The sequence below is a fragment of the Parasteatoda tepidariorum genome, chromosome 3 (assembly GCF_043381705.1).
Source record: "Parasteatoda tepidariorum isolate YZ-2023 chromosome 3, CAS_Ptep_4.0, whole genome shotgun sequence".
NCBI lineage: Eukaryota > Metazoa > Arthropoda > Arachnida > Araneae > Theridiidae > Parasteatoda > Parasteatoda tepidariorum.
Window position 1 is genome coordinate 31692768 of NC_092206.1, and position 13529 is coordinate 31706296.

At 31.3% G+C, this 13529-nt stretch overlaps 1 protein-coding gene across 1 annotated transcript; it reads left to right on the forward strand.

The window, feature by feature from the left end:
* The first annotated feature begins 1615 nt into the window (after positions 1–1615).
* On the forward strand, positions 1616–13125 carry LOC107442054 (ocellar opsin). Its single transcript, XM_016055516.3, has 4 exons — positions 1616–1781; positions 7614–8182; positions 9999–10260; positions 12301–13125. The coding sequence occupies exons 1-4, from the start codon at positions 1773–1775 to the stop codon at positions 12574–12576; spliced, it is 1116 nt and encodes a 371-aa protein (XP_015911002.1). The 5' UTR covers positions 1616–1772; the 3' UTR covers positions 12577–13125.
* The last annotated feature ends 404 nt before the right edge of the window (positions 13126–13529 follow it).

Sequence of the window (13529 nt, forward strand, 5' to 3'; positions counted from 1 at the left end):
TGGTGGTATCTTCCAAGATATGTAAAATGTACGGTTGATGCCCAATCACAATTTGAGATATAAAGCGTGCGATTATTTAGATTTCTATTATTTTTTGAAGACAAAATTATGCCAATACGATTCGCAATCAACAGTTTTTGATAGGTAGATAAGTAGTATACAGTTGATCATTTTTAGATATTTGATGATGAGTATCTTTGTTTTTATGCAATTAACGTTTAAAAAAATTTTTGAACGTCATCCAAAACGATTTTCATCAGTTTAAACTGTAATAAAATTAGATTTTAAAATATCTAAAAAACTGAGAAAAGCTTAGTTTTAAATTTTTTACTCAAAACCATAAAACGGATAGTTAAATTGATTTATAGTTTCGAGGAAAAATTCATAGAAATTCTGAAAATTATCAGGCGCATTTTTCCTAATCTATTAAAGCAACCCTTTTATTGAAAAGTATTGGGCTGTCTAATAAAACAATATAATCAAAAGCTTGTTACGTAGAAAAAAATATCGAGATAACACAAATTTAGCCTAAAATCCAAGATGGCAAAGCCTATTAACTGAACGATGCGCCCATTCGTTTCTGTACACCTCGATCTCATTGTGTCGGTACAGATAATGCGCGTTGTTTTAAATATCAACTTATTTTGGTAGGTAAATATTTTACTTATTTATTTTTGCATTAATTAAAGTCCATTCTTTTTATGTTGCCTTTTCAAATTCGGTTGGTGGCATTTCATGAAATACTATCTTTTCTAATATTTAGGAGATAAATAAATACCAATTTATGGTGCAACCTAGCCCTGTATTTGGTGCTTCAAAAATACCTAATAATGGTGCAATCTTCATCTACTTTTATGTATCTGGAAAACTCCTATTTTTTGTGCAAATATAAAGCAAGTAAAAACACCATCATATGAAAAAAATCATATGAAACTCCATTTTATGCAGCCAGGAAATGAATATCAATTTTAGGTGCAGCGTTGCTCAGAATTTTTTACTGTACTACAGCATTGTTTCTGGGGATTTGCGAACCACGATTGGCTTGCGAAAATATTACTGCGCTGTCAAGATTTTAAACAGTGGAAATGCGAAAAGTAACGAATGAAACACACATGCATACATTTATACATACTTATATTACATGAAATCTTAAGATTTTAACATCGGTTTTTGAATTTAAGTTTTTTAAATTAAAATACTTTTAAGTTTTTCTCAAGTAAATAAATTTAATTCGTGGTAAACAGGGAATTCTCAGAAAAAGTCAGAACTTTTTTCCCCTCTGATTATTGATTTGACTTTGAGAAGTACTGAATGTTTAAGTTTATTTAATTACACTTTTAAGTTTTTCTCAAATAAATAAATTTAATTCATGGTAAGCAGGGAATTCTCAGAAAGAGTCAGAATTTTTCCCCCTTTGATTATTGATTTGACTTAGAGAAGTACTGAATGTTTAAGTTTTTTTTAATCAAAATACTTTCAAGTTTTTCTCAAATAAATAAATTTAATTCATGGTAAGCAGGGAATTCTCAGAAGGAGTCAGAATTTTTTCCCCCTCTGATTATTGATTTGACGTTGGAAAGTACTGAATGTTTAAGTAAGGTTTCCGTCTTTTTTTCTTATTAATTGCGTTAGCTTCAGTGCAAACGGCTTTCTAGAGACGAAAGTATAGTGTTTAGTTCAGATTAGGAATAACCATACTACGGAAATCGTAAATTAGTTAATAATTTTGTTAAAAAATGATGAATAGTAGAATAAAGTTTAACTAAACTATCATGATGGAGGTAAGCATCTTTAGACTGTAATTTTTTTTGAAATTTGTATTTATGTTTAAATAATACAGTTTTCAATAAGAACAGTGGGAAAATGTAACGAAAGGTGGAAAGTAAGAAATAGTAAAAATAAATTGAAGTAAAACTCAATGATAAAATCAAGAATGTTAAAGTTATGATTCTTTTTAAACACTTAAACCTCGAGTAAAAACTCTCTTCAAAATTAATAAATGCACCTGCCAACTTGTCGTGGTTGAATAATTATATACGACTTACGATAATATTAAAGTTTTATTATGTTTCCTGTTCTGCGACCGTTTTATTTCCTTGATATTGACTTATTGAGCGTTCAATGATTGTAGAACAAAAAAGTACATCATATTTATATTAATATAAATAGACATGCATTAAAAATATTGTTTGTTATATAAAAATAGCCAGATTTCATTTTACTGAAATAAAAAATTAATTGTGAAGAATTCTCTTCAACTGCTATCTTTTATTCTTAGGGAAACACATTTGATTTGATTCATATCAATACTTGTGCGATATTGTAGTAATCTATCACGTTCTTATATGTAACGTTTCATTATGTCGCTCAAAAATGGTACTCTAATTCAATCGTTTAATCCTACAATGGTTAATGATCAACTTTGAGAATAATACCACGAATTTTTATGAACTCAATACAAATACATCAAATAATATGTAGAATAATTATGCAGTTTGTCATTTTTTTGGCAAATAAATTTATTCTTCGAAACGTAAAAAGCTATTTCACAGCGAAATATTTAAAACTGAAAATCAATCATATGCTTAGTGATATTAAAATCTATCGATACTTCCTTTTGATTTGGTACTACATGGCATCGATATCTTTTACCGATAGTATCGATACTTTCGTTGGATAGCATTAACTGGTATTGATAATTTCGTTTGACAGTACTGAAAACATTATAACTTTTATTTTTTATGACAATGTAATTAATTTTTATGACAATGTTTCAATGATTAAAGGAGTCTTCGGATCATCCTCAGGGATGTTTCCCAGACCATCTCTAATAGCCCATTGTGGGTTGGTAGAGCGCTGGACCTATGTCCAAGAGTTCGTGGGTTCGATCCCCGGCGGCCGAAAACTCCCTGTGTAGTAAATGGCGACTGATGCACGTTAAATTTGTCGTGTCACAAAGTCCTCCATGTTCCCATAACAATTCAGACCTCTGGGGTACTGATCCAGGAGTTTCCTTGTCTTCTGGATTGGCTCGAAATTGCAAGGCTATGGAGTTGAGCATTAGTTGTCGTAAACCCAAAATTGGGCCGGTTGTTCAACGACGGATATAAAATAAAATAGCCCATTGTGCAGCTCTAGTGCGACGTAAATGAACAACAACAACTTGAGCTATAACTTTTTGCGATTGCAGTTACTTATATAATACTAAGTTTATGAATGAGGGTTATTGAACTCAAATCGATATCAATATATTACTATTGATATTAAAAAGTTTAGTTAGTAATGATACGTGAATAAATATCAAGTAGTATTGATATATAGTTTCACTAATATTGGTATTTTATTTTTGAAACATGAATATTATTGACAACTTTTCGCTTTGAAGGATGAAAAAAAATGGAAACTAATACGAGGGTTACTCTGAAATTTTTGAGATACGCGCAGACGAGAATTTACAAAATAAAAATAAAGGTTTAATTTTAAAATACAAAGTATTTTAACACAGCAGACGATTTTTTACTGACTTACTTCAACTTGTTCAGCGTAGAATAAATTTTAAACAGAAGAGAAAATGGAGTTGACGCGAGAACATTTTCGCGCTATGATTTTCTACGATTTTAAAGCAGGATTAAATCAAGAAGAATGCTTTCAACGGTTGCAATTAGCATTTGGTGATGAATCTCCAGCTCGTGCTACAGTTTTCAGATGGTTTAAAGAATTTAACAGAGATCGCAATCTTCTTCAGGATGAAGAACACACAGGAAGGCCGCAGTCGGCAGCAATCCCGGATAATGTGTCTGCCATACGAAAAATGTTAAAGGATGATCATCGCTGTACCTATCAAATTATGCAGAAGGAACTTAACATTGGATCTGCAGCCATACACAAAATTATTCATGAAGAATAGAACATGAAAAAAGTAGTTTGCCGTTGGGTTTCCCATAATCTACTGAGCACCAAAAAGAGGAGCGTGTCAGAATCAGTACAGAAACTCTTAAATTGCTAAATGATGATGGCCACCGCATCATTTCTGAAACTGTATCGGGTGATGAAACGTATATACCGTTTTTTGACGTTCCAATTCGTCAAGAAAGCAAAGTATGGGTCTTTGAAGATGATCCCACGCCGACAATGGTGAAAAGACAACGCGCACTGAAAAAAGTGATGTATGCCGCTTTCTTCAGAAGTACAGGATTGGTCAAAGCCATCAAGTTGGAAGGACAGAAGACAGTAAGAGCAAACTGGTATACCACTAAATCTTATCCAGAAATTCTACAAGAAGTGAATGTTAGGGGACTTATGCTTCACCATCACAATGCATTTTCATATACAGCCGGATTAACAGTTGAGTTTATTAAAAAAAAAACAAATTAAAGTGATAGAACATCCGCCGTATTCACCTGATCTAACCATGTGTGACTTTTGGTTATTCTTTAATCTAAAAAAGAACTTACGTGGACGTCGTTTTCATTCAGAAGAAGAGATTGATGTGGCTATAAATGCATTTTTTTCATCTATTCCAAGAAATGAATGACTTGGGGCATTTAATCTGTGGAAAATTCGACTACAAAAGTGCATTGATGCTGGAGGAGACTATTTTGAACACACCAAACATTTTGTAAGTGTAACTTTAAAAACCTAGTTGTATCTCAAAAACTTCAGAGTGACCCTCGTACATATGGGGTGATCTATAATTATCACCTTCAAAAGGTATTTATTTATCGTTCGTGAAAAAATGAAGTCATAAAAAATGACTCATCGTGGGTCTTAAATATTTAACTGAGGGACAAAAAATGCAAAAATTAATTATTGATGAGGTCGCAATGGACGAAATCATTAAATGCCATTTTCCCCCCGATTCTAGGGGAAAAGGAAGTTCGAAATTCATTCGACTGTCATTAGGATTTATCCTTAAATAGGATTAAGATTTATTTCTTACTAATTCACTTAATTTATTTCTTAATAATTCACACATTAGTATGGCAGACCTTGTAACTCTAAGTAAGTTAATTTAAATACATACATCTTAGTAAAACGGTTAATCAGAGTTTGAAAATTTCATAATAGTTTTTTTTTTTTTTTTTGTTACACAAATGTTGCTTTGAAACCGTTGGGTGAATTTTTTTTCCGACTAATATTGTTTTTTTAACTATATATTAGAGGTAGTGGAATATCATTAAAATTTTTAATATTGCTGGGACTATTAAACTAATCATTTCAGTTGGGAAAGAACATTTTAGATTCAATACAATGCGTAATCCGAGGAAAAATAATACGAGCACGGGGAGGCTCCGAAGAAGCCACATAAGTCGAAGAATGAAATGAGATTACATTTAAGGGCTCAAAAGCTCAAACGCATTATGTCCATTTCATCCAATCAATGTGTCAAATTTAAATGCTAGATAGATACGGATTTTAAAAGATTTTATCGAAACATTAGATCAGTGAGAGCCGATTTGTGCATTTTGTAGCTCTAATAAGCATTAACTGGCAACAGTATTCCATTTTGTATCAATTTCAAATTTATTTTCAATAGATTTTAACAAAAGGTATTTCAGTAAAATGTAGAATTATCGATTTATAAACCTATAGGGCCAAACTTTAATTATGACAAGGAATTTTTTAAGAGAGTGTATATGGAACATTTCGTATAAATGTAGTTGTGTTCGTTTACTTTCTAGTTACAGATTGATAAATTAAAAAAAAAGTAGAGTTATAATCAAGGCTCTGGTTACATAAATGCATTGGAATTATTGTTGTCATTTGAAAATTTGTAAATACACCAAATTGAAAAACCACTGATTTTTAATTTGAAATTTATAAGCACCAATAACTAATGTTTTTCTTTTAATTTTTTACTATAAAAAGAAAATTATTTATTTTAAATAGTTTATTTCTGCCATAAGACATTTTTGATTTTAAAAAGGGAAAACAAAAATATGGTGGCAATACTAGACTGTTTAAACATCAACATTATAATGATCTGACTTGCAGTTTTGCAAAGATAAGCTTAGCTTGACTTGTAAAATATTTAACAGATTTCAACTGTGAAGTACCAAATAGATTTGTGTGAGCATCGGTCGTTATTTTTTATTTATTTGGTTACAAGAATATAAGCAGATAAACCATAAAAGCATAAAACTGAATCAACAAAATTACAATATATACAACGTACTTGCGGCTAGCTTGTTTGTATAAATTTCCAATCACTTTTTTGTGGAACATTACGGGAAATGGATGGTGTTTTCTTTATGCCTCTACTTTCGGGTTACTGTTTCCTACGTATTTTAAAGTAATTTGGCGCACAGCGTGATTATTGTGTTTTGAGACACTCCTGAGTAGTATTTCTTGTATATGTGTATTTATTACCTGATTTATAATTTGCGTTTAAAAAAGAATCGTTTTAAAAATCTCCTCTTGAAGATCTGTCATTTCATGATAAGTAGTAAAATGTACTTAATCTCGCTGCTAGAACAATAGCCTAACACTACCGTATAATGGTGCGCGGATTGTAACAAGAACAAACTATAAGAAGCAGGTAAAAAGAGGCCAAATCGGGACTGCCAAAAAAGCAATTTCTTTCTAAATCTAGCAACCATGTCACCTTTTTTAACAATATATGGGGCCGTTCAAAAAGTACGTACATCCCGAAGGGGGGGGGGNACCTTTTTTAACAATATATCTGTAAATAACTAAAACAAATTTTCACTTCAAACTCACCAGAATTACTTAATATCTTATGAAATGCAGCAGATTTGAGCTCAGAAATTATCTTATTTATTTCTCTTATTAAAAACAGAGGGTTATCTGTTCGAAAATATCGTCTTGCAGAATAAGCTGTAGTAAGCAGCAGTATACTGAAAACGCCATCCATACAGGGAGACAAGCGGTGAAAATGCTATTCAAGAATTGAAGAGCTTAATAATTGAAGTTCTTGCTTAACATAGTTTCGTGAAATATCGGTATTTGGTACATTTTTTGGGGTAATTGAGGGTCTTAATGTTTTTGCACTCGTTTGATTTTTATACAAGTTTATATACACATAGTGATAAGCTTTTGCTGCCTAAATATAATTTAAACTCAATAAAAATAAATTTTCTCTGTAGTGTGCTTTAAAACTCATTTAAATTATATTATGGCTTATATACTTTTTTGACTTCTTGCTTCAAATGAAAGAACCAAGCAAGATATTTTTTTATTTTATTTAAATACTGTGCGAGTGTCTAAAATCTTGTATCATTGTTTTATTTGCTTTATCATTTGTTCTTCGCTAGCCGATTATAACATCCGGCTAATATCTATAACTTTTCATATCTCTTTAGGATTATTTATATTTTGATTTTATTTTAACCACAGTATGGTTGCACTATATATGTTGTACTAAGATTGACCAAATTGGTCGCCAAAAGCGGCTTCAATATTATTGAAAAGATAAGTAGATTTTTAACAAAATATTATTTTTAATAAAATATTGCTTGAAAAATATTATTTTAATAAATTTATATTCTGATAAAATGTTTTTTAATTAAATTATTATTTGAAAATTCCATTTCATTATATACATTATTGTTTTCGAATATATCATTCTAAGCATATCTCATTTTTATTTTCAGAGACCAATGAGTTTAAAACAATACGTTTACGAAGCTTTTCTGGACCCATATGAAAAAAATGCTTCTATAGTGGATTTGCTGCCGCCTGATATGCTACCTCTTATTCATGACCACTGGTACGGCTATCCGCCCATTAAGAGCATATGGCACATAGTACTTGGCCTTGTCATCATTATATTAGGGATTATTAGCATATCTGGGAATGGCCTGGTGCTATACTTAATGGCTACTGTAAGAAGCTTGAGGACTCCAAGTAATCTTCTTGTCATGAATCTCGCTTTTTCGGATTTCTGTATGTTAGCTTACATGATGCCAGCTATGGCACCGAATGCATTTAAAGAGACTTGGGTTACAGGATACTTACATTGTCAAGTGTATGGGATGCTTGGTTCTTTATTCGGTTGTGTTTCTGTCTGGAGTTTGGTGATGATAACTATGGATAGATATAATGTCATTGTGCGAGGTATGAATGCAACACCTCTTACTCGTGTCCGAGCAGTTTTAAAAATTGCTTTTATCTGGACTTGGTCAATCGGTTGGACCATTCTGCCATTTTACGGATGGAGTAGGTGAGTGTAATAAATGACTTTGGCATTTATTAATCGATTAGGGTTTTGGACATAACAGTAAAATCCACAGTAAAACTTAACTGTCTAAACATCTTTCAAAACTGTTCAAACCCTTTTATCAACTTTTTCTGTCGATAATTAGATTTTGTGCAAATTTCTTGTTACGATATGCAAAAGTATTTAGAAATTATCAATAAACTATAATACAATATAAACAATTTATTAATTTAACCATTATGAGGTTGGATTCCTTATAACATTAACTGAATTAATAAAAAGGTTGAGGACGAAGCAGATTAATCATTATTGCAAGAAGTCTTGATGACAAACAATCATATAATATTACGTCACAATTACAATTATAATGATTGGTACAATTATTACTTGTCACTATGATTTAAAATACGAAAGTAATACGGACAAAATTTAATCAAATATACAGCTCAAACATTACAACTAATCAATGTAATTGTATTCATGACTTATGTTTAGTGTTTTAATATCCCTATATATATAACTAGGGGGCTGAGCTCGCTCATCAACCCCGATGATTGCTTCGCAATAATTGTTGTTTCTTGACAAAGCAGCTTTTTCAACGAAAATTGAAATTATTTACTTATATATGCGTTAAAAAATTCTATTTGCTAACACGTGCTTCCACTTCCCACGTCCAAATATTTCACTTATGATTCTATTATATGATCTATTGCCGCCCGGCTGTGTAGAGGGTAGGGAACTGTCCTTGCATCAGAAAGGTCCTGGGTTTGAATCCCGGGCAAGACATGAATGTTTCTTTCTCTCTCTCTTATGTCCTTTCTCCCTTGTGTATGAATGTGATCCGCCCTATAAACGGGTTGTGGTTGTGTGAATGACGTGGCAGAAGTCGAATTCCTGACCATAGATGGCGCCACTGTAAAACAGGAACAATCGCACCCCCACTTCCTAAACAGACACACGACAAAAAAAAAAAAAAANAAAAAAAAAAAAAAAAAAAAAACTATGATCTATTAGTGAATAAGTAATTCTTCTAAGTAATCATTTTTTAAAATTAAAAATATACTGTTATAACAAATTTGGTAAGCTCTCATGCGTAATTTAATATTTTCGTTAACCAAATGGGTGGATATAAATTTTTTCATGCATGATTATGTGCATGAATCTGATCATTAAGTTATAAGTCATATAACGAATCTCTTTAACAGTAAGTTATAATAGTATATTAATGTAATTTGCACAAAAAATAATAATAGTAAAACAGTAAATAAGATTAATCACCGATCTAAATTACTTTATCTTAAAATGCACCATAGAATTACGTTATAATAATAATAAATTTATTCTTACTTTTAAACTCTTAATTTAGAAAACAATCAAAATCGAAAGCGTAATAATAGAAGTACAAGTATTATTAAAAATATGACTTTTAATTTTACGCTGATGACATCCAAAATAATATGGAAATCAATGTGGGAAAACTATATCCTACTATGTGATTTCCCGGCCATTTAAAATGCACTGACAACAAGCAAAAACTCTCTCCCCACAAACTGTTACATTTTTTTCCTTCGTGTCTATGATATAGCCGAATCAAATGTTTCCATGAGTTTTGACTACTGCTTCTGCGATTTGCTTGATGTTATCGTCATGAAGGTCAAAAAATGACGGCAAAACTCCTATTTCTCTCGGATTAGCACTCATTGCTAGATCATAATGTTTTTTAAAATACATAAAAATAAATCTGAATCTATCGTTAAGTTAAGTGATTTTATGATCTTATTGTATCAAAAGTTTTAATGTTTATAAAAAAAATTTCTAGATACGTTCCAGAAGGTTCAATGACGAGTTGCACCATTGACTACATCAGTACAGATTTCAATAGTCTCTCCTATCTGATTATTTATGCCACAGCTGTATACATGATCCCGCTATTTACTCTGATATACTGCTACACTTTCATAGTCTTTCAAGTTGCCAACCATGAAAAACAACTGAAGGATCAAGCTAAGAAGATGAATGTAACTTCACTAAGAGCCAATTCTGATTCTTCTAAAACAAACGCTGAGTACAAGCTTGCAATGGTCAGTAATGTTTCAATTTTACAACTGTTATTTACGAGTTGAAATGAATAATTTGTAGCATGAATATTTATTAAGACTTCTTAAAATGCTTTATGCATAGAAAAATAAAGGTAAGTGTTTCTGGAAGAACGAGCTTCCTATCATCAGGCAATTATTAGGGATACAATGAAATAAAATGAGCTATTGGGGAATGAATGTTTGGGAAAAATTCCGAAAAATGAGAAAAAATGAGGAATGAAAAAAAAATAGGGTAAAAGAAGTAAGAGAAAGAAAACAGTGCAAAAGCACAAATTAATAAATTCACGTAAGCAATACCCTTCCAAGTCAATCAATAGATAAAATTTGAGAATAGGATATCTGCAAATGACTTAGTGTGGATAGCTCGATCCTGGTTGGTTGTTGAAATGAGGTATTTGTTTACGATAGCATCTGTTATTTCCATTCTAGTTCGAGAAAGCCAAGCTCATCAAGTATCAATTCTTTTAAGTTACACATTCTATGGATGGTGTTTTCAGTAGAAATGTAAACAATAACAATCTCGAGCTCGGGACCAACTCTAGTTCCGGTTAAAAAGTTTGCAGCTGCTTACTACATGTTATTCTGATAGGCGATGTTTTCAAACGGATAATTTTGTTTTCAATAAAAGAAATAAATTAGATAATTTCTGAGCTCAAATCTGCCGTCTTTCATAAGATATCAATGTTATTATGTAATTCTGGGGAGTTTGGAGTGAAAATGTGTTTTAGTTATTTTGTTAATTATTATTAAAAAAGGTGACATGGTTGCTAGATTTTGAATAACTCGCTTTTTTGGCAGTCTTGATTTGGCCTCTTTCCATTTGTTTATTACTGTCTGTTCGTGTTGCAAGCTGTACACCATCTTACGTTAGTGTTAACACCTTTAGTATTCTAAACACAAGTATTGTTAGCATTGTAAACATAAGTAATAAGTTCTCAAATACGTTGTTTGCAAGAATCTCAAAACACAATGATGCCAAATGGCTTTAAAATACAACNGTTTCAATTTTACAACTGTTATTTACGAGTTGAAATGAATAATTTGTAGCATGAATATTTATTAAGACTTCTTAAAATGCTTTATGCATAGAAAAATAAAGGTAAGTGTTTCTGGAAGAACGAGCTTCCTATCATCAGGCAATTATTAGGGATACAATGAAATAAAATGAGCTATTGGGGAATGAATGTTTGGGAAAAATTCCGAAAAATGAGAAAAAATGAGGAATGAAAAAAAAATAGGGTAAAAGAAGTAAGAGAAAGAAAACAGTGCAAAAGCACAAATTAATAAATTCACGTAAGCAATACCCTTCTAAGTCAATCGATAGATAAAATTTGAGAATGGGATGTCTGCAAGCGGATATCTCGATCCTGGTTGGTTGTTGAAATGAGGCATTTGTTTACATTAACATCTGTTATTTCCATTCTAGTTCAAGAAAACCAAGCTCATCAAGCATCAATTCTTTTAAGTTACACATTCTATATTCTTACACGAAGATTTTTTCACAAAGATTTCAATTCTTTCTATATATATGTTTTAATTAACACAAAGATAGGCATGAAACCATGTAGAGCATGAACAAACTAATTATACATCGAAGTTGCCAGGGAAACAAAAAATATACCAGAGTTACAATGAAATACATAAACAAATAATAAATCTAAGTTAAAGAGGTAGACGAGAAAGAATTGTGTTTCAACTAATTCGATGTGTGATAGGGCTTTGTATTTAATTAACTTCACGTTAATTAATATTCTAACTTATGTTGAGAAACTTAGCTAAACTTTAAAAGATCTGGAGCATGAGATTTTGTGGTACCGAAAGTAAAATTGATTAGTCGATTTAAAAACCTTCGTATCGTCCATTTTTTCTCTTCATTGTATGTCTGGTGAAAGGGTGGCTCGTAATTTCCGAAACGCTTAGTGCATAAACTCTCCGAGTAAGATGTTTTAAGAAGTATAAACAAATATTCATGTGTTTTGTTTAAATTATTCGATAATTTATTATATTTTTTTGCTTTTATAGGTGGCACTTACTACTGTAGTCTTATGGTTCATAGCTTGGACACCCTATCTAATGCTTGCTATAGGAGGAGTATTTACTGATAGAACGTATGTTACTCCCCTGACAACAGTATGGGGAGCAGTTTTTGGGAAAGCAAGTGCTTGTTACAATCCAATTGTTTATGGTATAAGCCACCCAAAGTACAAAGCAGCTCTATACAGCAAATTCAAATCATGCAATAATACACCAGTTGATGATTCTAGGAGTGAAGTCAACACAATAAGCAGTGAACAGTGACATTAGTTTCAGCAGAAGATAGTTTAAATTAATCTGCGAAAATTTAGTAATTGTATTTTTTGAAAAAGAAAATGCATGTAACAAAATGCACCATTATACTATTGCGATTGTGTTTCTCTCCATAGATGGCATAAGCCGTCTAAAATACAAAACAGTTCTGAACATAAAATTTAAATCACGAACTCTTACACAGTGAACAGAGACAAAAACAAAAATATCGAAATTTCAACAAAGCATTGTTAGAAAAAAAGTGTGAGAACCTACAGTTTGTCTATAGTAAGTAGTAAGAACTCCCAACGTCAAAAGGAGATCTCCTCTCTCCCTTGATTCTCTTTCTGTCGTTAATAGTTGAACCTCGTAACCATAGTCTCGACCACAGTTCCAAACGAATGGCAAGGAGAATCTTTTCATAGACAGACCATAATAATTGCTATTGTATTTATTTATTTTTTAAATATGGTACCGGCAAACAGGAAAATGCTTTCCAGTGAACAGTGACATAGCAAAAATTTCAACAGAAAATTAATTAAAATAAGTTCTGAAAATTTAGTAGTTGTATCTTATTTAAAAATGTATGCAACAAAATTCATTATTGTGTTATTTTAGTTTTGTTTCAAGAGTAAGTGCCATGAGCCATATAAAATACCAAGAAGCTCTGTACAGTTAATTTGAATTATGAAATCCTATAGTTCGTAAGACAAACTCATTTATAGTTCTAGTTCATTCCGATGCTTTGGGGGTAATTTTTTTTTATTTTGACAAAATTATTCAGAATGTTTCAGCATTTTTAATTTTATAAAATTCTCCAAAAATTATTTGGTCATAATTTAATAACAATAGATTTTCTTTCGCACTCTTCCTGGACGCTTTAGTACTCTAAAGTTAGCCAAGCTAACCAATCGCCTCATATCGTTTCCTCGCAGTCACTAACAGCAATGGGTAAACAAATCGTT